Source organism: Gigantopelta aegis, chromosome 10 (genome assembly GCF_016097555.1).
Source record: "Gigantopelta aegis isolate Gae_Host chromosome 10, Gae_host_genome, whole genome shotgun sequence".
Classification (NCBI taxonomy): domain Eukaryota; kingdom Metazoa; phylum Mollusca; class Gastropoda; order Neomphalida; family Peltospiridae; genus Gigantopelta; species Gigantopelta aegis.
In genome coordinates this window covers 9,345,181-9,370,164 of record NC_054708.1, presented here as the reverse complement: position 1 = coordinate 9,370,164, position 24,984 = coordinate 9,345,181, and the positions used below count along the sequence as shown (strand labels likewise).

Sequence of the window (24,984 nt, the reverse complement as noted above, 5' to 3'; positions counted from 1 at the left end):
TTCTGTGCGTGTTGTAGCCAGTGACACAGGCAGAAAGGTAACGATTATGTCATGTCAGAGGATTAATTTGTCGAATTTTAGCAGCAGAATTCAGCACAAAAGTCATATGCTTGAATCCCATTGGCTAGCTTTGTGTGTCAAGGTCGAACATGTTTATATCGCCAAGGGTCATGTCATAAAGCACATGGCCAGTTAAGTGGGCCCGATTCTTTGATCTTTTAATAGCATCTGTTACTTAATTTTGTGCCTTCTTTTACGCCACGCTAAAGAATCAGAGAATTGGTTTGGCGAGGGGGGTAAATAACTGGGAAAGAATCACTCTTAAACACGAGTTGTGTTTCCAATGATATTGATTTCCGTCATAGATATCATAGGCTACGCCAAAGACGTTTTTGTCATTGCTATAGTAGGCGTATCGTAAATTGAAATTTTGATAATCAGGGATGGATACAAGGGGAAATACCACAGGAACTGTCCACCCAAAACAAATTCAGTTGTCCCCTTTTTTGAACAGTTTGTTTGCAATTTTCATTTTACGAATGCCAAACTTTTACATTTTTCCATTAGCAGCAAGGGATCTTACATGTACTCTTACAGACAGGACATTACATACCATGGCCTTCGATACCAGTCGTGGGGCACTGGTTGGGAAAAACATACACACACATGTACACACACACACACACGTACACACACACACACGACGACTGAGCTATACCATGGTCCCTCTTGGAGAGAGAACACGAGTTTACCGAGGGAAATCGATCCCACTACCCATCGCACCTCGGCCGATCGCTACAGGTCCATAGTTACCATGGGTCAGACCCGTAGGAACGATATCTGGAGGGGGCATAATCTCTAGTGGAGGTGGGGCACAAACCTGATTTTTTATTTCATTTATATAGAGTATATGTTCCTCCTTAAATGTGGGAGCACAGCCTCCACCCCCGTCGGCCACATGTATTGTTATATAATAAAGAGTATTCATTATTATATAAACTGACGATCAAAAGAAAGTATACCAATTATTTTTTCAAAGTATTAAAAACATAAAACACAAGTTGATGCAAATGTTATATTTTGAAAGTATAATAATTTGGCGATAAATAAACACGAGTATACTCAATAAAACCCATAAAATGATAATATCACAGTTCATAACAGCACTAGGGGTGAAATGTGTGATTTCATAAAGGACCACTCATAACGAAGGTGAATAAATTTGACCACAAAGAAGATGTTTCAATAGCGTGTATGTCCACCATGTGCAAGTATGCAAGCATGGACCCGACGTCGGACAGATTTCCGTCAATGACAATAAGGTCTGTCCGCTGTTGGCCACAGATACCGCCCCAAACTATCACAGATCCACCACCAAACGGTTCTGTCTCCTGAACACAGCACGGAGCCGTTCTCTCTCCTGCACGTCGGTATATCCGAGTCCTGCCATCAGCTCTGAATAACTGGAACCTGCTCTCATCAGAAAAGAGTACACGTTGCCACTTCCGATGTTGCCAACGTTGAAACTGACGTGCCCAACGTAAACGTCGAAGTCAATGTTGCCTTGTCAATGTCATTCCTCTGAATGGTCGATAGGCCCTGATACCATGCTGTCGTAGTCGACGACGTACAGTGTGACAACTGATGACATATCCAAGGCCAGTCGCTGCAGATGACGTCATAGTGAGGAATCTGTTACATAAGTGTAAGATGCGGAGATGGCAGTCCTCGTTGGCTGTTGTGACGCGGGGTTTTCCACTTCATGGTCTGTCTACAGTCCTGCCAGTCACCCTATAACGCTGTATCAACCTGGTGATCGTCAATTTTGTGCAATTCAGGATTCTTGCCACATGGGCATAACTCGCACCCAACTGCACCATACCAATAGCTCTCTCCCTTTCTTCAGCAGTTAGCCTTCCATGTTCTCTGGTGTTTTACTGTTGACTGATGCATGTTCTAAGCAATGGCACCCTTTTTTATACCCTTATACTGGAACTTATCTAACCTTCCATGAACGTGTATTGTGTTTATTTATAATAAAAATAATTGGTATAATTTCTTTTGATCGTCAGTTTATAACATAACCATAGCAACCTCGGCGTTGATGTCTGGGGGTATCTGTGCTCCACCCACCGTCATCTGTTCCTACGGGTTTACGGCTATCTTTTTGTACCATATGTATACATTTTAATAATTCATGATGACCTAGCCATTTCAGGCATATTATAACTTGTTATTTATTTGATTATTACAACGCAATTCTTTTATCTGGAATTCTAATCATTCAATATACATGTATATTTAATAACACATGCATACATGAATATATATAGTTTATTACGGAAGTATGATGTCATGTCAGATTTATGGAGCGAGTTGAAAACCGCGCCCTGTCTGACCGAGCATAAGACTATTCTGAATAATATAATTGCTGAATGATTTTCATAGCCTGCATTTCATATGACGCTAGTTGCCAGACTGTCTCATTACTAACAACTGAGATCGATCCCCGCCCGTGGGCCCATTGGGCTATTTCTCGTTACAGCCAATGTACCACGACTGCCAGGTCTATCAAAGGCCGTGGTATGTGCTATTCTGACTGTGGGATGGTGCATATACAAGATTCCTTGCTACTGATGGGAAAATGTAGCGGGTTTCCTCTCTAAGACTATATGTCAAACTTTGACAAATATTTGACATCCAATAGCTGATGATTAATGAATCAATGTGCTCTGGTGGTGTAGTTAAACCAAATAAATTTTAACATTAATAACAATTCGAAAGGAACAAGTTAACTGTTGGCTTGTTTAACGATACCAATACAGAGTACATTGATTAATTAATCATCGACTGTTTGGTGTTAAACGTTTAATAATTCTGAAACACAGTCTTTAGAGAAAATGCGCTACATTTTCCCATTAATAGCAAGGGATCTTTTGTAGTATTTTTCTTCAGACAGGGCAGCACATACCACGGTCTTTGATATACCATTCATGGGCCACTTGTTGGGACGGGATAAAAAAAAAGAAGAAGCAAACATCCCAAAACAAATTTCAACCCCATTCCGCTCCCACCCCTACCCCCGTTTGATTAGATCCTATGACTCAAATACCTTAGTTAAAGTTTGTTCCAAAAGGAAATAGGCTCCTCGAAAATGGAAGAGGTTGAATCTCCATCCCCAAACACCTCTTCAAGACCCAGGTTTAGTATAGAACTATGTTGCTGTTACTGTCCCATAATCAATTCCATATATCTATATTGTACCTATAAACATTGTTGTACCTTCACTTTTACGTGCATACATGTCTTGCACGTCCAGCAAAAACATTGCCATACCTTCACTCAAACATGCATGCGTGTCCACAGTCACGGTCAATAAACATCTGCATGCAAGTATATCACAGTTGTTATGACCCAGTTATAAGATCAATCATTTGATAACTTCAGTTTCTTTCAATGAATTGACTAAAAGTAAAGTTTGTTTTATTTAACGACGCCGCTAGAGCACATTGATTTTTTATCTTATCATCGGCTATTGGACGTCAAACATATGGTCATTCTGACACTGTTTTTAGAGGAAACCCGCTGTCGCCACATAGGCTACTCTTTTTACGACAGGCAGCAAGGGATCTTTTATTTGCGCTTCCCACAGGCAGGATAGCACAAACCATGGCCTTTGTTGAACCAGTTATGGATCACTGGTCGGTGCAAGTGGTTTACACCTACCCATTGAGCCTTGCGGAGCACTCACTCAGGGTAATGCTTATACATTTTGTTTTTGTCATTCTTCGGTGTCCTTTCGATCTTATTTAAAATTAAGGTCACATTCAAAAGCATGTTTGGTGAAATAGACAATGACTAACGGGATGCCACAATTCACATGTAACAGGTGACGTTAAAATATAGTTCTGAAGTTGCTTTCTGCAAATTTTTAAGACAACACTAGCTCTGTCAGCGTGTATATTGACACAATGTACATTTTTAATGTTTTTGTGATAAAAAAAGAACAAAAACAAACAAAACAAAACAAACAACAACAACAACAACAACAAAAAATCAACCTAGTTATTGCAGCTTTAAAATCACTGGCCTTATAGTTCCAGAGATATGTATGCATTTTTTATTTTATTTTTTAATCAAATACATTTATAGTTACTACAACATTAAGACAAGAAATGATCATTTAAGCAAAATGTTGTAAAAAAATTATTTTACGCTAAAAAAGGAAAGAAAAAATGCAATAGCCATAATTTAAACTGTCTATTAACTAGGCCAGTGCATTTAACTTTATAAACGTTCGCTTGAACACTGTTTTTTTTTAAATTGTCTTTAAACACCCATTTATTTAATATCTGGCTAAATGATTTCGGAAAAATCACTGATTAAACTACATGTCGACTTATTTGTTATTATTATTTTTATTATTATTAAAGTTTTGTTTTGTTTTTAATTTTATTATTATTTGTTTTTGGTTTTTTTGTTGTTGTTGCAATTTTCGCTTAATTTCCACACGTAGCGTGGTTTGGTATCTATATCACGCAGAAAATTACATCATTACGGCTAAATGGAGCCTTTTAAGGACAAACTAAAATAAAATATATGTACCGTACTACAAACTTTATTTGTTGTACTGTTTGTAGTAATGTAATAAACATTGTGGTTTAGTAGTAGATGTACGTCTACGTGTCAAACTAGGCTTACGATGTTTTCAAATTTATGAAATTGGGCCCTGGGGGGGGGGGGGTTCGAATATGAATCTAGAGAACCTTTTTCTCTGGACATCTATACGAATAGCGTAATATTGCCCTAAAATAATTGTTTTAGCCTTAGCAGTAGATTACTAACGGATGAGGCAATAATTTTTTTTTTTAAATGTCCAATCGCGACCACCCAGAGTCAGTTTAACTACCTAGTAGGTAGATTAAAATTAACGTTTATTTTGTTTAACGACACCACTAGAGAACATTGATTTATTAATCATCGGCTACTGGATGTCAAACATTTGGTAACTCTAACATTTAGTCTTTGTGAGGAAACCCGCTAACATGTTTTTCATTAGTAGCAAGGGATCTTTTATATGCATTATCCCTATGACAGGAAAGTACTGGCTGGAACGAGAAATAGCCTAATGGGCCCACCGATGGGATTTGATCCTAAACCGACCGCGCATCAGGCAATCGCTTTACCAATCGGTAGTCTGGGCCTAGCCTTACCCTCTGTCCTGGCCAAACAGCTCAGATAATTGATTTATGTGCCCAGGAGAGTGTGCTTAAACCATAATTGGATATAAGCACGGAAATAAGTATTTAAGTTAAATTTAAACTAATAAACACGTCTTAGGGGGCGAACGCAACTCAGTGGTAAAGCGCTCGCTTGATACGCAGTCCGTCTAGGATCGATCCCCCTCTACACAATTGGTGCAACAAAGGCCGTGGTATGTGGGATACTGCATATAAAAGATCCCTTGCTGCTGGGGTCCTCAAACCGTTATGATATACATGTATGTTCAACGGTCAGGCTACACTGAATTAAAATGTATTGAATGCTTCGAAAATAGTTTTTATCTTTTTTCTTCCTTTTCCAATGTTTTGTGAAGGTAACAGCCCCCCCCCCCCCTCCAACACACACACACAGCACACACACATCGCTAGATACGGCCTTGATAGTGTGTATTACTTAGATCTGTTTTAAAAGCCACACAGTGAGATTCAGCACATTTATTCACGACTCAGAGTTTTGCCACAGCAGTCGATCGGTTTTGAGCGATAAGATGATAACGAATTCATCTGTGGCGGCGTATTAGCCCCGAGAAGCGGTGTCGCATACAGATAACGTCATCCCGGTCGTAACAACATCCACGCCTTGCATTAAGATGTAGCTGCGAGGGAGGAAAACCTAGAATTAATTCCAGTCGTTCTTTTCTTCCTAGTTTCATCTCCCGATCAGCTTTCACTGGTACTCATAAAAGTTAAGATTAAGAAAGAAAATAATAATAATCTGATGTGTGTGCGTAGTGATAGCTATAGTCCTTTATATAACTCTGTCCCTCGTAACTAAGAAAAAAACAAAGAACAAAAGAATAATGATAAAAACAAATTATGTTGTTCTAATGTTCTTTCCTCGAAAGGGAGATTTTACAATCAGCATGTCATAGGAACTGGGGATTCCTCCTCTACTCTATTCTATTCTATGTAAATAAAAATTTAAAATCTAGTAGCCTAGATGATCAAATTGGTGTAATCGAGATCGGCAAAATTTGTCGTTCGTATCTCCCTGTCTCTCTCTCTCTCTCTCTCTCTCCCTGTCTCTCTCTCTCTCCAACTCACGATCTCTCTCTCTCTCTCTCTCTCTCTCTCTCTCTCTCTCTCTCTCTCTCTCTCTCTCTCTCTCTCTCTCTCTCTCTCTCTCTCTCTCTCTCTCTCTGTGTGTGTCTGTGTGTGTGTGTCTGTCTGTGTGTCCTATTCCTTTTGAATGATATAATTATTGTATGCAATGAATTATGTTTTCACTCAAATATAACAATATTTTACAAATAACTTCTTTCTTTGTCATTTCGTATTATTTTACTCAAGTTGCTGTCAATGTGTTCTGAAGATGCGTTGGATTGAAGACAACACGTTTAAGCTGACCGATCGCTTCCGTCAAGTGTTGTGTGTCAGACGAGAGATACGTGTTTGTTCAAGACAGAATTAAATACTCCACGAGCTGCTGATCAAACCTCGGCGCTCATGCCTGAGATGTGTAACGATACAAATTACAAGAAACACGCGCATTCAATTCACTTCAGCAAATTTATAAATATTTACCAACCAAACATTTGAAATAGTTGTTTTGCAGCTTAAGCGGCGTGTTTTTGTTGAACTGCTTTGATTGCAGTGGTTATCTGCTTCTAAACGCTGGTGATTCGTCAACAAATTGTGTCGTCTGCTTTTTTGCTGTGCTAAAAAACACTGTGTCAATGTCGCTGTTATATTCGACTGGAATTTCGTAGGGGTTTTATTATTATTATTATTTATTGTACAAAGTCTTTGTAGTTTTAAAATAATTTTTTCCTGTCTTTTAATAAGTAGTTGCTCCTTTTAAACAATTCCAGGTAATAAATGAATGAATGAATGAATGAATGAATAACTGTTTAACGACACTCCAGCACGAAAAATACATCGGCTATTGGGTGTAAATCAATTCCAGGTAATGAAAACAAAACGTTAAAGTGTTTTGTTTAACGACACCACTAGAGTACATTGGTAAAACCTGTTTTGGTTTAGGGGGATTATATAGCAGAAGATTTAAACAAGGGTAGACTAAGTCCAGGGGCGATACGTGTAACAGATACTTCCACCAAACCCAGATCCTCACAAGATAGCATTGAACACAAGTTTGGGCTAACTTTATTTAACGGTCGTAAACAACATAGGATTTAAGTTCATAATGGACGAAAGCCTAGATATATATGGGTTCTTTTCTCCTCAAAAATAGAATTTAAATGACTCGGTTATTGTGTCTATACGGGTATATTATTTCCTTCCGGTATAGCAGGGCCGATAGTCATGAAGTAGAAGCAGACTATGTTATGTTTTCGTCGAGGACGTTAGAAGTTACGGACGTTTATAGTTTCTCACATGTTCTTATTTTATTATACATCATTAATAACCAGTTTCTTCAGTTTCCATTACCTACAACATTAATTTACAATTATGTGTGTTCGTTTAATGTAGAGGTACTATAAATAATAAACTGCATAATGCGTAACATAATGCACCGTTAAAAAAAAATTCAATTATTACCGTCGTTAATGTCATCTGTGACAGCGGACTTTAATTCCTGTTGTTTTGTTTAAATATGGCTCAGTCGATACTTAAACGTGCATTGGGAGTATAAACACACAGAGATTTTTAATTTATTGCGACATTAACCTAGTTTTTCGTATTACCTTTTTGCACTTGGCGTTGCAGTCACAAACACCTATAGATTACTAGATGGTATATACTCTTCAAAAAAAGTATATATGAATTTACAATTGCCAAAATTGTAAGGTATATTAGCCGTGGAGAATGGTTATATGATAATAGTGAATTAATTGGGCAAACATCACAACCGGTAGTTCAGTAATACAGTAGGTTTTATGACCACCAAAGATCTTGAAGGACGATTGGGGTCAGAAGTGAAATTTGAAAGTTTTTTTTTTATCAGTAAATCGCAAATTCAAACAATAAAAATGACTAAAAACAAAACAATAACAACTGTATGATCAACAGAATGAAAAAGATTGACAGAAATAATGTTCCACAGTGATTAATGGACCTTCCTGGAAATGGTCAAAATCGAGAATGACACCCCATGCACGTGCACGGGGTGATGCATGTGCAAACTATGGAATGTGTTTCGGTGTGTTGATAAACAGACCTGAACGTTTTTACTTGGATTTCTGTGGTCAAAACTTATGTTTTAATATTCAGGTTCCCTTACTTTTTTTGGAAAAGTATACAATGATCTACGAGCCGTAACAAATTCGTAATAAAATCAACGTACATAATACACTACCGCATATCTTTCTTGTGTTATATATATATATATATATATATATATATATATATATATATTAATTACAATAACTAATATATATATATATATACACAGTGGACTCTGTCTAAACCGGATTCTGTGTAATCCGGATCTCTGCGTATGTATATATACATAGGCCTACCACGTGTACTACTACATACATGTAACTTGACATTATTTTGTGTGCTGGGGTGTCATCAAACAAACGGACCTTTCCTTAGCGTTTACTCAAGTGACCAGACCACTGTGTAGAAATACTATGAAAAAAAAGGAGTTTTATTTTATAACGCATTCAACACATTTTAGGGCGGGACATAGCCCAGTGGTAAATGTGCACCACTAGAGCACATTGATTTATTAATCATCGGCTACTGGATGTCAAACATTTAGTAATTTTGACATATAGTTTTAGAGAGTAAACCAGCTACATTTTTCCATTAGTAGCAAGGGATCTTTTATATGCACCATCCCAAAAACAGAATATCACATACCACTGCCTTTGATACACAATGATATAACGTGATATAGTTCATTGGGTCCAACGACGGGGATCGATCCTAGACCGACCGCGCATATGGTAAGCTCTACCACAGGCAAATGATGACCCCCCCCCCACCCCAAATAGCTGCTATGAAATACATGTTCACTCAACCTTTTGTGGAGTTTTGCGATTGTTGTTTCGCCGTTTTAAATTTTAAAGTAAAATAATATTCGTTTCTTTGTAAGCCCCGATGTCTTCATACATCAACCTTTAAGACATAATTATGTTAATTTTGTTTCTTCCACAGTTGTCATAATGATGACATTAATGTGCATAGATATATGTTAGTATGAGACATTACTCTTCTCGTAAAATACAATACATATTGATCAACGGATACTAGACAGCCACAAGTAGAAATTGCGCTTTCACTCAAAAATGCGGATCCAGGGAGTGTGTGTGGGGGGGGGGGGGGGGGGGGGGGTGTAGCTATCGCGTGTGCAGGAATTTTATTAGGGGGGTTCGCGACTGTGGTGGCTGTGGTGACCGAAGTTCATGTAGAGGGTTGGGTCGAGTAATGCTCCCTGGAAAATACATTGAGAAAATAGAAAACGCTTCTGCAGTTGTTCCCACTATTCCGACTGCCACATAAATATACCTATACATTTATTTGGAAATGAATATCAGGGCCGTACCCTGATCAAAATCTTAGGGGGGGGGGGGCACTATTTTTTTATAAACAAATGAAACACTATACAAATTAAACCCTGAGATGTGTATGCTATTTTCTGGAGTAAAAAAAAAAAGTGAGATTATCAGGGGGGCAACTGCACCCCCCTCCCCCCTGCGGAGGGTTTGGTCCTGAATATGTTGTTAAAATGTTTAATATTTCATCAAGTCAGATTGCTCAAATACATGTGCACAGTGTTCCTATAGGAAGTAGAGGTTATTATTACTGTTGCATCTTGTCATAATATCTGTAAATTTTCACATTAAGTTGTGTACTTAGCTGGAACTGTTTTTATCCGATTCTTGATCATTACATAATTAACTAATCATCATCCAAACTATAATGTGCTCCCATTCGACGTAAGCAAAGGCTTCCGCAAGAATTCCTGACTGGAAATACAAAACACATAGATATAATATATGTCACATATCCATTAAAACAGTAATACATGTAATTTATATGCCAATGCGATGACGAAAATCAATTTCAGACTCTAATATCACACATTTACCTGTGTATCACCGTAAGAATGAATCTTTTAATAATATAATTTGTTTTCCATTAGTAAATAAAATTATCTGGGTGTAATTTGTATGGGCATGTCATTCAAGACATAATCTGTATTTATTAAAACAAAAAAATTAATAGATGAAATAGTTCTACGTTGTACTGATCGAAACTAGTAGCCCCGCGACTGGTATGTCAAAGGCCGTGGAATGTGTTCTTTCCAGTGAGATATAAAAAAAAAAACCTTGCTGCCAATAGAAACAGTGTGGCTGGTTTCCTCTTAAAGAATATATACCACAATTAACCAAAGTTTGACATCCAATAGCCGATGGTTAATTAATCAATGTGTTCTAGTGCCGTCGTTAAAGGGAAACAAAACCACACTAACAAACACAAAAAAACTTCATTTTGTCCTGATTCAAAGTTTGTTTAAATTAGTTAACCCCCTTTAAATCGAAATGAAAAACGCCTGCGAGCAATAACGTTATCAAAGCAGCTTTACGACAGCTATAACACAGTTAGCTAATCGCGTATCAGCTGATACTTAAGAGGAAATAAAGCGATTTATCCCAATTTACTCTGACACGTATTATATCGGCAACGACTTTGGAACGAACGACGGGCTGAACGTAAAGCAGAACCAGGTACGGTATTGCCAGATGCCGGTCGTTTATCAGATGTAATGTCGTCAAATGGACATCTTTACAACTGCGATGATAGTTCCACAAATCGTTTGTGTCTCTCTCTTGACTTTATTGATGTTTCATGCATTCTTATGATCTCATTCTGGGACAAAGCTCCATGTTATAGCGCTCATAGGATCGATTCTTCTTCGTGGATCTATTTCTCGTTCCAGTCAGTGCATCACGACTGGTACATCTGATAATCAAAGGCCGTGGTATGTGCTGTTCTGTCTGTTGGATGGTGCATATAAAAGATCCCTTGCTACTGATGGAAGAATGTAGCGGGTTTCCTGTTTAAGACTATGTGAGAATTACTAAATGTTTCACATCCAATAGTCGATGATTAATAAATATATGTGCTCTAGTGGTGTCGTTAAACAAAACAAACTTTAATAATAAAATTGATGTGTGGATCCTTTGTATATATAAGTTACAACGTGTAACAAGGGATCTTTTATATGCACTATCCCATGGACATAATAGCACATACCACGGCCTTTGATGTACCAGTCGTGGTGCACTGGCTGGAGCAAGAAATAGCACAATGGGCCCACAGACGAAGATCGATCCCAAACCGACCGCGCATCAAGCGAACGCTTTACCACTGGACTACATTTCGCCCCCCAGAAGGAGGAAGAAGGAAGTGTTTTATTTAATGACGCACTCAACACATTTTATTTACGATTATATGGCGTCGGACACACACATATATTGACACGACACATATATTGACACGATAGTACATACCACGGCCTTTGTTACACCAGTTGTGGAGCACTGGCTGGAATGAGAAATAGCCCAATGGGCTCACCGACTGGGATCGACCCTAGACTAACCGCGCATCAGGCGTGCGCTTTACCACTGGGCTACGTCCCGCCCCAAATATTTAAGAGATGATGAATAAATCATTGTCGTTAAACAAAACAACATTTAACTTTTAACTTTAACGTTAAACGAAAAAATAATATATAAAAAAACATTTCCAAAAAAGAAAAAAAAAGAAGAAAAAAAGAGAAAAAGATTATATATATATGGTCAAAATAGTGTATCAACATAACACCTTGGTATGTGCAGCCATGCCTATGTGCAAGATTCTGTTGATCTTAGCAGGCTGTTATGAGCTACTAGTGAAAATGTCACAATTACAATATTTCAAAAGGCACGGGTTAAACAATATCCCTCCCTGGTCTGTTTTGTTTAGCACCACCGCTAGAGATTAATAATCTGATATTGGACGTATAACATTTGGTAATCTTAGAGATAAACCCGTTGTATTTCCCACCATGTAGCAAGTGATATTTTATATGCACCATCCCACAGAATAATACATATCATGGCCTTTAATATACCAGTCGTGCACTGGCTGGAACGAGAAATAGTCCAATGGGCCACGACGGGGATCGATCATAGACCGACCGCGCATCGTGCGGGCGCTCTACTACTGGGTTATGTCTCCTCCCCCCTTCCCTGGTGAACAAATGGCTGGACGAGACCTCATCTCATATGCAGCATCCAGGTATGACCATAGTCTACGACATAGTCTCTTTTTTTTTTGGGGGGGGGGGGGGGGGGGGGTTCAGTATTATGTGTGCAGGACTGTTGTTAAATATTAAATAGTCCATAGTGATTGATTGAAAAAATATTCTATTGTACAAAAGAATCGGGCACAATTTTGACAACTTCTAGGCCTATAGGGATTCAATCAATCGATCGAACGATCAATCGATCAGTCAGTCAATTAATCAATCAATCAATCAATATTCAGTCGGGGTCACTGTAAAATGTTGTTATTGTATCATATGCCGTTGTTCAACAGCCTGAGCGTAATAAAGTTCAGTTTTTGTTCTGTCACTCAAATCGGGGGGGGGGGGGGGGGGGGGGGAGCAACCACATTGCATAGGCCTATGGGTAGGGCCGGATTTAGACCTTGGAGGGCCCGAGGCAGGAGCCCGGGGCACTTCAGGTTCGGGGGCCCCTCAACATAATTAAATTACATGACAAATAAAAGAAAAAACACACACAAAAACCCCCCAACTAATTTTAGAATTATTAATTATTTTTTTTTACAAAGGAAGTCCTTAGTCCGGGGGAGAGGCCCTCTGGCGGGGCGGGGCTATTCCCCTCTTATAAATACAGCACTGATTATGGCGCGACTGGAAAATATATAATGTGTGTGTGTGTGTGGGGGGGGGGGGGGTGTGCTGGGGACATAAAAAAATAAATGTTTTGGCCTCTTTCTCATACCTAGGCTACTAGCGGGTTATGAAAACGTACGGTTACCTTCGGGTTAACCCATGGATTATTTAGGTTTCAATAACTTAAAAGCTAACACCAAGTTGACACTACATTACTCCATAAAGCCACTTAAACTCAGCTTGAATAGTTCATTTGCGTAAATATGTAATAATTTAGATTCACCTCCCTTAGACCTCACTCTCTAAAAGAAGACGTTTTTTTTGGTAGCAGTTACGGACGGGAAAATAAATAAAATCAACTTGAAAAGAACAAATATCAACAAACTGGATTCATTTTTCATTCAACGGTGTTTATGTCCACCGTATTTAAATAATGTTTATGGGATCTCCAATGAATAGGGAGTAAGTTTATTATTTTAAAACTGATAACTGAATTTTGCGAGGCATTTTATTTGTAAATTGTAGCAGTGGAGCAAACTGCAAACATCAGCAAAGGTCGACGACTATCACTTGTGCCAGTTTTTAGTCTTTTCACATCTTTTTTTTGTTGCTTCGTACGCAATAAATAATATTAACTAGGTTTTAGCTAGTTAATATTAAAAGCGATGACAAGTAAGACAAATTAAATATGCTGGATAAATACGTGTGTTGTGAGGGGGACAAGTATACACGCACGTGGGGGGGGGGGGGGCAAATATACGCGAGTGTGTGCCGACGGACGTTCGGTTCCTGGTGTATGGGTTATTAGTAAGTACCACCCGATGGTACAAGTTACGCCCGTATGCTGTATATTAATTACGTCAAATAATAATAATAATAATAATAATGACAGACAACGAAAAATTACAGGCTTTTTTTCCAAGATGACATGGTAACGATGGTTATAATTCAGTATGTGAAATATGTGTCATTATGATAATTTTTTTCAAGATTTATGTCTGGACAAAATGTGGGGGAAATCTAACAGTAATTGAAGATGCTAACAATGTGGTTTGGAATTTCGAGCGTTACGTAATTATTGAATGGCAGGATGGAAGGATGTGTCTTAATCTAACATGTCTTGAGATGCATTGATTATGATATAATGCAATCGTGATAATGTCACATTAATTACATCACATACTTGAGAGGCTTCCACACCTCATGAAAAGCATTCCCAAATAAAATGGCAGACGGCGAAAAATTAAGTTTTTTGTCCTAGGAGATCTCGGCGGAGTCGATATAGATGACATGGTTATAATCTTGTATGTGGAATCTGTGTCATTGTAATGTTTTTTCCACGATTTTTGTCTTGGCAAAATGTAAGGAATACATATTGGTAATTAAATGTAGGAGAGTAATTTATTGTAATTGTTAACAATGTGGTTCAGACTTTAAAAGAGTTACGTAATTGTTGAACAGTTCCATATATACTGAACAACAAAAGAAACTTCCGATTTGTACATATAGTATTTGTTGTGTTAAAGAATTCATTGTGTAATGAAATTATATATAGGTAGTATTAGCCTTGAGCTGTATTATCAGGATTCATGAATTTTATCGATTATTTTTGCACTGTTAATCGTTGACAACGTGAAATTCAATTTGCACGTGCATGCATGGTTCGACATGTCCCGTGTAGTATTTGGTCAATTTGTTTTACTTGTCTTACTGACATTGTTGTCAAGTGAACGAAAACGCTTCAAAATTTGTAAAAAAAATTAAAGTTTTTTACATTGTAGCATTTTTAGTATGCCAAGAATACCCAATAATTTACGCGAACGGGCGATTGGCATGCTTGATGCTGGCATGTTGACAGAAGACGTTGCAAGGCATGTTGGGAGTTCTAGTCGAGCGATACAAAATCTTCGCGTAAGATTTGGAATTACAGGAAGCACCAACGACTTGCCACGTCGTGGACGTCCGCGTTTTACAACGCGTGGTCAAGACCGCTATATCATGAACACGCATTTGCGCAGTCGATTCCAAACTGCCACTGCTACTGCTGCTAACACACCTAGGCTTCATAATAACCGAATCAATGGGCAAACTGTTCGTAATCGTCTGCGGGAGAACGGTTTACATGCACGACGTCCTTACGTCGGATGCGTTTTAACGCAACGTCGTCGTCTTAATTGGGCACGTGTACACACTCATTGGATACGGCAACGCTGGAATACCGTTCTTTTTTCGGATGAATCCAGATTTTCTTTACAATGTGGTGATGGCAGGGTGTGTGTCTACCGTAGGAGAAATGAACGCTATGCTGACTGTTGTGTTCTTGAACAAGATCGTTTCGGGGGTGGGGGTTCTGTCATGGTCTGGGAAGCCATTGCCCATGGTTATCGTTTCCCACTAGTCGTCATTGATGGCAATTTAAATGCTCAATGTTACCGCGATGACATTCTCGCTCATCACGTCATTCCTCTGTTCCATAACAACGCCAACATCTCGATTTTTCAGCATGATAATGCCACCTCTCATACAGCTAGAGACACTTTAAATTTTCTTAGGACAATTAACATTGATTTCATTGATGATTGGCCCGCTAAAAGTCCTGATCTCAACCCCATCAAGCATGTCTGGGATAGTCTGGACAAACGATTGAGGCGTCGTCCGAACCCACCCGCTAACATCAACGAACTTTATCAAGCGCTCATTCAGGAATAGAACAATATTCCACAGGCAGAAATCAACACTTTAGTCAATTCTATGCGCCTGCAATGCACTGCAGTGGTCAATTCAAGAGGTGGTCATACCCGTTATTAAGTGGGTGGGTTTTATTTTAACCCCTACCAAACTTGGTCAAAATTTCTCCCAGTTTCTGTTAACCTATGGCCATGATTTTTGCACCAAACGATGCATCATGGAACACCCTTTAAAGGCATATATAACAATTATTCCCCCGGTTTATGTTCATCAAGTTATGTGCAAGCAAAGTTAGCGGAAGTTTCTTATTTTGTTCAGTATATATGTATATAATGTTATTTTGTAATGACCACACATATAGTCCATCCCACCAATCTACAAAAATGGGAGGAGGGTGTGTAAATAATTTTAGTTTGATTTGATGTAAGAAAAAGTAAAAGTGTTTTGGAAATAACAAAACAATACTATTTTTGTGTGCAATTGAGAAAACAATCAGATCAGACATAAATAAATTGTAGTAAATTCATAGTATGATATTTTAAAAAAAGCGTTCCCGGTGGGAAGGACTAGGTGGATTACTATTAGATTAATCCATTATTAGTGTTACAGCGTATTGTGGTACTAGTGTATGACAATGATTAATAGTCTAGAATCGCTCAATAATTTGCAATGTGCATCTGACAAAAATAACAAGAGGTTCCCGGGTCACCATCTCCAAATTTTATAAAATGTCACCCATTTATACTTCCATATAAATAATGGACACATGCAAAATTTTAGGTTCAAATTATAATTAGTTTTGAAAGTATGATTGATCAAATGCAGGGCTCGTTGTCCCATTTTTGACATTTGCGACTGTGTCATGTGATTTGGGGCACCTTTTGAATGCTAATAACTTAATTCATTATAAAGATATCAAGCTGCAATTTGCTATAATTGGACTCATTTTGCACATATCTGTCATAGTTTTGACCTCGAGATGCCTAAAGTTTAGTTTGTTATTATTCGGAAATGATATTTTTTATATTTTGGGGGACTATTACTCCCTGATTATTTATCACAGATACAAACTGTTATTTAATTTGAAGTATATACCTATAGATGTTTCTTTATAAGAAAGCTTATCTGAATCAAATGAAATATTAATGTGTAGTTAGTGTCCAAAGTTGAGAAGAAAAAATAAATTGTGAAAAGTATACCTGCATACCAGATTGACTTTGTGGCTCAACTTCTTGATAGTTAAATGAACTTACATTTATAACCCCTGTACAAGAGCTTGTGAAATTGCCAAGTGATTTCGGATGATTTTTGGATGCTAGTAACCTTTTTAATTATAAAGATATCAAGTTGCAATATGCTGTATTAGCTAATTCATACCTGAAGAATCTACAGTTGTACTCATTTTGTACATATCTGTCACAGTTTCCCATTTCCTTTTTTGGTGTAACACATTATATCCAAGTAAATGCTGCTCCAAATTTCGCGTGAACAAAAAATAGCTTGTGCAAAATTAGATTCTCGTGAGCACTGGGCGAACGAAATGATCATTCTCACAATTTTCAAAGTCCTGTTGTACCGGGGTTAATTACCCCAAAAATACTGATACAGGACCTCAAATGTCAATTCTGCCCAGCTCTATTTATTACCAATTAGGTTGTTTGGTATACTTAAAAGAAAAAAAACCTTCCCTAAATTATACTAACACTCTAGTTCAATCATAACGTCAACCTATTCTATTCTGGTTTAGCCAATTTTAAAAAATGAAGAGTATTTTCTTGAAATTTATAAAAATGTGGTTAATTTGAGGAATATTTAATTTGAGGTGATTTAGTAATTTGCAAACAAAAAACTAGAAATTTCACTAGCAATTTTACATTGGACTTTTCCAGCGTTCTGAAAATGGAAATGTCATACATGTTCCCAGTTTATTGTTATTGTAAGGAGATACAAAGTGATGTCACTGGAAAACTGACATCATTCATATTCAAAATTGGCTATATTTATAATATTATTACAATGCTTTGCCACATTAAAATTAAAAAACAGCTGACTTACCTTGACCCCTGTCAAAATTATTCCAAGTTCTATATAGAGTAGACCATTTCGATATGTTTAAATTTTAGGCAAAATGTTAAGTTTAAGTTTTAAAAGATGAAAGAAATAAAAAGTACCTTTCGAGTCAAAATTTTGACAAATATATCTTATATAAATTTTTTTACAGTTGGATATGTTATATTTATTGTGTATGAAGCCAAAACGTGTGCTAAGAATGACTGTTAGTGCTATAATGATATACCGGTTTATCGTGATGTTTGGCGTATTTCATGGGCAAACAAACCAAAAACACAGCATTTTATTTGATTGAAAACATAATTTTTATTGTATATAATGTACAAAAGGATTAAGCACAAGTTATCCAACTTACGAGGCTCTCTCCTAAATATAACATTAAATTGTACCATAATGACGGCTGCAATTTTCAATAAATTATCAATAAATCATAAATAATTTTTATTTATTATAAAATTTTGCACATTATCCATTAATGTAAATAACGCTACTCAAAATTATATGTTCTCAAAATAATTGATTCCTGTTTTACAAGTATGAACCAAAAAAACAATGTGCACACTTTTGTACGACCCTCTACTAGGAGTCATAAAGTGTGCATGAACAAAAATATAATTGCGGTCAATTCTTAAGTGTCTGTTTAATGTATTTGTGAATATGCTCAAATATTTGTTTATTGTATATATCATTTAATGTGTCTTGATTGTTTACTGTCAATTGCAGAATTTATCTTTGCTGGTTATAAAATTGACATGCAAAGAAATATATGAGTGCTTTCAATGTAATGTACACAATTACATGAGGGATGAGCATTATATTAATTAGCGATGACACAAAATGTCAGCTGGAGAAAGATTACATGCATATAGGTGACCATTTACTCTGTGAAATCTTTACTGTAATGTTTTGTTTTTCACGATTTCTGTCTGGAGAAAACGTGGGGGAAATCTACCAGTAAAGGTAGGAGAGTCATTTATCATAGTTATTAACTTTGTGGTCTGGGCTTTAGTTCATTCATTCATATGAGCTTTATAAGTATTAAAATCTTTGTAACTGTCCAAATGACCGTCTAGCTCTCAAACAGCAGAGTACTTTGGCAAGATGTATAAATTTGTTTTATTAAACATTTACTTATCTGTTGCAGGACACTGTGAAGTGTGATGGCCACCAAGCTGAAGCGAGAGGAAGACGTGGACGTCGCGTGGTATGCGTCAATCGTCCACAGCTGTATTCAGGAGGACAAGCTTCACAAGTTACGCGCCACACTCAAGAAATTCACCCCGCCGCAGAGGAAGCGCATCGTCTCACACAAGATCAATGGAAACGCTCCACTCCTGACATCGTGCATTCAGGGCAAGCTGCACATCGTGAACTACCTCCTTGACGACTGCGGGGCTGACGTCGAGCAGTGCGGCATCTATGAGGTCGAGGAGGACCGGTCGCGACATACGGTCACACCACTGTGGGTGGCGGCCGTCGCTAACAAGATAGACGTCGTGAAGACGCTGATACAGCACAGGGCAAACGTGAACAGCCCCTCGGACACCGGCTCCACTCCGGTGAGGTCGGCATGCTACATGACGAACATTGCCATCGTTAAGTACCTCGTCGACCACAGCGCAGACATTCACAAGCCAAACATCAATGGCGGGACGTGCTTGATTAACTCCGTTCAGAGCGCGGACCTGTGCGAGTTTCTTATACGAAAACAGGCTGATGTCAATGCCCACGATAACTCAGGAAATTTGGCATTGCATTATGCAATCCGAGAGGGTCGGTTAGAGACGGTGAAGTTACTAATCAGACATAAGTCGGACTATAAGGCAAAGAATGATTTTGGTGATGATGCATTGCAGACTGCAGCTTTAAGGGGCTACCCTGATATAATGGAATACATTTTAGAAAACACAAGTCAGTGTCTAGTCTCAGTTCTACATGCATACGAGCTGCTTGGGGCAAACTTTGTCGACGAGAAACACGACATTGCTGGAGGAGTGGGTCTGTGGAAGAAGGCCATGGCTCTGAGAAACATTGAGTCAAGAAATCCCATACTAAAAGTGCTGCCCGAACAAACTGTTCCGGCTTACAACAATGCCAGAGAACCCACGACATTGGAAGAGCTGAGCGAGAAGGTCTCCGAACCCGACAATGTGTACATGCAGTCTCTCCTGATCCGGGAGAGAATCCTGGGCTCAGCTCACAAGGACACGATGTTTGGTCTGATGTACCGCGGAGCCGTGTACGCGGACACCCACTGCTACCAGAGATGCGTCGACCTGTGGAAGTATGCCTTCCAGATTCGGCACCAGAAGCACGACTGCTTCAACCACGAGTGCCTGTTCACCGTGCAGGCACTGGTGAAGCTGTTCTGGGAGATGCAGCTGGAGCTGGAGGCCGGAGCCATGGATGAGTGTGTCCGGTTTGAGGACGCGCTCGAGGTCTTCCACCTCCTCATCCACCAGATCCGAGGAGCCAAGGTGGTCATGTCCACACGGCCCGTCCACTCCCACCACTACGACGACTTCCAGCTCCTCCTGCATCTGTCGCTGCACCTCATCCACCTCCTGGCCCTCCTCAATGCCCCGCCCTGCGACAAGATCACCTTCAAGAGACTGGTCCGGGAGCTGGTGGTCCTCGACCCCAGGGGACAGGATGATGAGAGCCTGATCCACCTGGCCGTCGACCCGAAGGTGTCTCTGACCAGCGAGGAGTTCTACTCAGCGTTCCCCGCCATGGCCGTGATCCAGGTCCTGCTGGAGTGCGGCATTGACGTCAACTCCGTCGACCAGCGCCGCAACACGGCCCTCTTCAACAGTGTCAAGTTCCTCACGTTCTCAGAGCTCCACGATGAGGGCATCTTGGAGTGTCTGCTCAGGAACGGGGCGCATGCAGACATGTGTAACAGTGAGGGCGACAGTGCCCTCGACCTCCTACAGAAGCACGGCTATCCAATCTGTCCCATGGACTACGTGTCACTGAAATGTTTCGCGGCAAAGGTTATTAAGAAACACAACATTAGCTATAGGGACGAAGTTCCCAGGACATTGATTCCTTTTGTAGAAAAGCATGGGCTTTCATTTTGGATCTAGTTCAGAGAGTAAAGTGCTCACCTGATGACAGACTCTAGTTTGCTGCCATTATAAGCTGTTTAAAACTAGGACAAACTTTTTAATGACTAAAAGTACTGACGTGTTTGTTTTTTTAGAAAATCAGTGATCTGTATATATCCATTGTTTTTCTGATTCTGACTGGACTAAAACTAGTAAAAGTTATCTTCTTAATTGCAGCGAAATATGAAACAAACACAGCAATTATGATAGTACAGCTTATGTATGACAAACTGATCAAATAAAAAAGTTACTTTTTTTTAGCCGTCATTGTCTGTTCATGTAAAATAAAAGTTTTATTTACCAAAGGGATGTGATAGAAATTTCGACCCTGGTACTTGGCAAGCCTCATCCCAGGTCGGATTTCCACCACCTCCTTTCTATCCCACTTGACTACATGTGATGAAATGCTCCATTTGTCAAAAACTTCTTACAATGACAGCAAACTGAGGACAGTCTTGTCAAGAACCGTCATACCACTAGCTATGTGATGGAGGATTAGGGTGTGCAAATTACCACCTCCCCCCTCACTGATTTTGTTTCTGTTTGCACATCTTTGCACTGAACACAAGCAATATTGGTCCTAAAATGTACTAGTTCATCGCAAAAAAAGCTCTTTCTAAAAATTTGGGTGATGCCCTGTGTACTGATTTTCTACGATCGCAGAATTGCAGAATTGCAAATCCTAAACGGAATTTGTATTTTTCCGAGTTGTCAAACAAAATGCCAACTTTTGTTGTTAGTTTATTTATTTGTTTGTTATACATACATTGTTATTCTACTTAAAAGTTGGCATTTTGTTTGACAACACGGGGTTGGGGGTACAAATTCCATTTAGGATTTGCAATTCCGTGATTGCGGAAAATAAGTACCCCGATGCCCATAAGAAATATGATACTATAAACACATTTTGATATTGAATAATGGTGATAAGTTCTAGTCATATATTCTTTTTGATATTAACATAAGTTCTTGGTTATACATACCTTCTGTTATTGTCAATTGACATTTATTATTATTGACAATATTATAGCAGTGTTAGTATTGAAGAAGGCTCAACATTTCATTTTGTGAAATGGGAAGCAGTATCTGTTTCTCACATTATAATTGGAAGCAGATACTAGAAACTGGCAAGCCGTTCTGGAAGAATTGTTATGATGTAAACTTTACTCTGTCTCAATGCATGTGAATTTAAACCAATCTTCCTTTTTTCATAATATATCAAGTGGCCCCCTGGACATGATAACCGTACTGCATATATGGAATTCTATAAAATAAAGTATGGGGACTGTAACTTTGGTACTTTGCACCCATTACTATATGGATATTTGCCACTTTCATGGAATATTTTAGGCCACAGGTCAAATACATGTATTGTTAAAAGGATGAGACTATCATTTTCACTTATTGCCTTCCTGTCTGGCATGGCACTTTGGTCACTAGTAGTTGGCATTAATTTCTTGATGTGAATAGTTGTAATAAGCTTTAAAGGGACTGTCCTGAGTTTGCAGCCATTGTAAGATGTTTGCAATAACAGAGCCTTGTTGGCTACTAATATTTGTAGCACTGTTTTTACTTTAATTTGTGATATATATTTTTTCGTACGTACGAAATTATTGGGAGGTAAAATCTGGTTTGGGTTACTACAAGCATTAGGACAACAACAAACATCTTGTAAATACAGACACTGATATTTTAAACAAGAAAATGTATTTAATATGTATGTTGCGTCATCGAAAAGGCTCTATTGGTCGCAAACATTTTACAATGGTAGTAAACTCAGGACTGTCCCTTTAAAATAGAATTGGAAAGCAAAAGCTGCTTATAGTGAATGTGATTATGAGAAAGCATGTTGTGTATTTTGATTGTAAATCACCTTTTGCTCGCTGTCAGTTTCCACTCGTTTTAAACCTCATAGGTCTTGGGTTATTATATACCTTTTTAGGTTATTTTTATACTTTCTTGGGTTATTTTATTCTACCAGCAGTGTGTTTTATGATATTGAACATACAGGTAGTCATTTTAAGATACATTTTCCAGACTAGAACACCAGTCCTTCTTTTTAAAATCTCCACTGATTAAGCCTCTTGAGATTGTGTATTGTAACCATATACTCCATCCAGTGCACCATGACTGGTATATCAAAGGCCATGGTATGTACTATCCTGTTTGTGGCATGGTGCATAAAAAAGATCCCTTGCTACTAATGGAAAAATGTGTAGCAGGTTTCCTCTCTAAGACTATGTCAAAATGTTTGACATCCAATAGCTGATGATTAATAAATCAATGTGCTCTAGTGGTGTTGTTAACAAAACCATATACTAGCAATGCAAACATTACCAAGCTGCACTATGGACAGGCCCTGTTACCCAATCGATTATTTTCAGGGCGATTTTTGCCTCGTTATGCATGTGCTTACCATCATAATGACCATCTTAAAGGGACATACCCTAGTTTGCCTCGTTATGCATGTGCTTACCATCATAATGACCATCTTAAAGGGACATACCCTAGTTTGCCTCGTTATGCATGTGCTTACCATCATAATGACCATCTTAAAGGGACATACCCTAGTTTGCCTCGTTATGCATGTGCTTACCATCATAATGACCATCTTAAAGGGACATACCCTAGTTTGCCTCGTTATGCATGTGCTTACCATCATAATGACCATCTTAAAGGGACATACCCTAGTTTGCCTCGTTATGCATGTGCTTACCATCATAATGACCATCTTAAAGGGACATACCCTAGTTTCAGCTCATGAAAATTAACACTAAGTTTAGTTAATCTACAAACCTGTAACACATTTGGATAAAGTTAAAATGGAGTGAAACAAGAGTCTGTGACTTTGAAATGGTGAAATACTCTTCAAAAATATACCAAAACTCGACTCCATACCTGTTACCTCTCAGACGCACGTGCGTTTTTAAAAATATGAGAAATTCATTTTTGTGATATTAGAAATACCTGGCTGACCAAAAACACTTCGAATGTACGGAAATGGATAATTTAAACAATAAAATGTAAGTAAAATATGAGTTCAGTTATCAAAAAACGGCTCTAATGTTAAAAAATATGCCTTAGTGTTTTAAAACTATGGTATGTCTCTTTAAACATGAAAATAAACAGTAATACATTCAGAGGGAATCGAAGTTTGTGAGCATTATACCGGTAGTATATTTCTTGTAGACGGTGGAAAAGACATACAAATATTAACAATAAAAACTTTGAAGTAAATTTGAATGGCAATGCAGTGTGTGCTAGTGGTTCAGATACATTGTAATTATTATATGTGCAATTTTATCTTGTATCATTTCCAATAATTTAGTTTTAATAAAAACGATAAGTCTTTAAAGATAATTACAAAAATTACTGACAAGTGATGCAATGTCCGTTATGTTCCTTGTCTCATACAAATTGGTATCTATTGCTGATAACATTTTGATATAGTCTTGTTAAATTAGTGTATTTAATGTTCATTAATTAAAATACACAATTTAAATTTAAATATATTTAAAAAAAATTAAATTACAAATTATTAAACATAATAAGAATTGCGCCCCCTTTCTTCTGACTTGGTATTAAATTAAAGTCTGGCCTTGGTGGCGTCGTGGTTAAGCCATATCGGACATGAGGCTGGTAGGTACTGGGTTCACAGCCCGGTACCGGCTCCCACGCAGAGCAACTTTTTAACAACTCCGTGGGTAGGTGTAAGGCCACTACACCCTCTTCTCTCTCACTAACCACTAACAATTAAACAACTAACCCATTGTCCTGGACAAACAGCCCAGATAGCTGAGATGTGTGCCCAGAACAGCGTGCTTGAACATTAACTGGATATAAGCATGAAAATAAGTTAAAGGCCAATAAAATGAAATTAATTTAAAGGCCAATTCTTAGATGATATAAACATTTTAAATCACTGGTGAAGAGTACCCACTGAATTTACAAGCAAACCACTTATTATATATGATGTTTGATATCATGCTATATCATTAATGTGTTGTATAAAAGTAGA

General features: G+C 38.1%; 1 protein-coding gene across 1 annotated transcript; it reads left to right on the top strand.

Annotated features, from left to right (window-relative positions):
- Positions 1-13,409: 13,409 nt before the first annotated feature.
- Positions 13,410-21,222, top strand: LOC121384382 (protein fem-1 homolog C-like). Its single transcript, XM_041514763.1, has 2 exons — positions 13,410-13,560; positions 19,001-21,222. The coding sequence occupies exon 2, from the start codon at positions 19,017-19,019 to the stop codon at positions 20,943-20,945; it is 1,929 nt and encodes a 642-aa protein (XP_041370697.1). The 5' UTR covers positions 13,410-13,560; positions 19,001-19,016; the 3' UTR covers positions 20,946-21,222.
- Positions 21,223-24,984: the final 3,762 nt, after the last annotated feature.

Coding starts and splice junctions, on each gene's coding strand:
- LOC121384382 (XM_041514763.1), top strand. CDS start 19,017: ATGGCCACCAAGCTGAAGCGAGAGGAAGACGTGGACGTCGCGTGGTAT.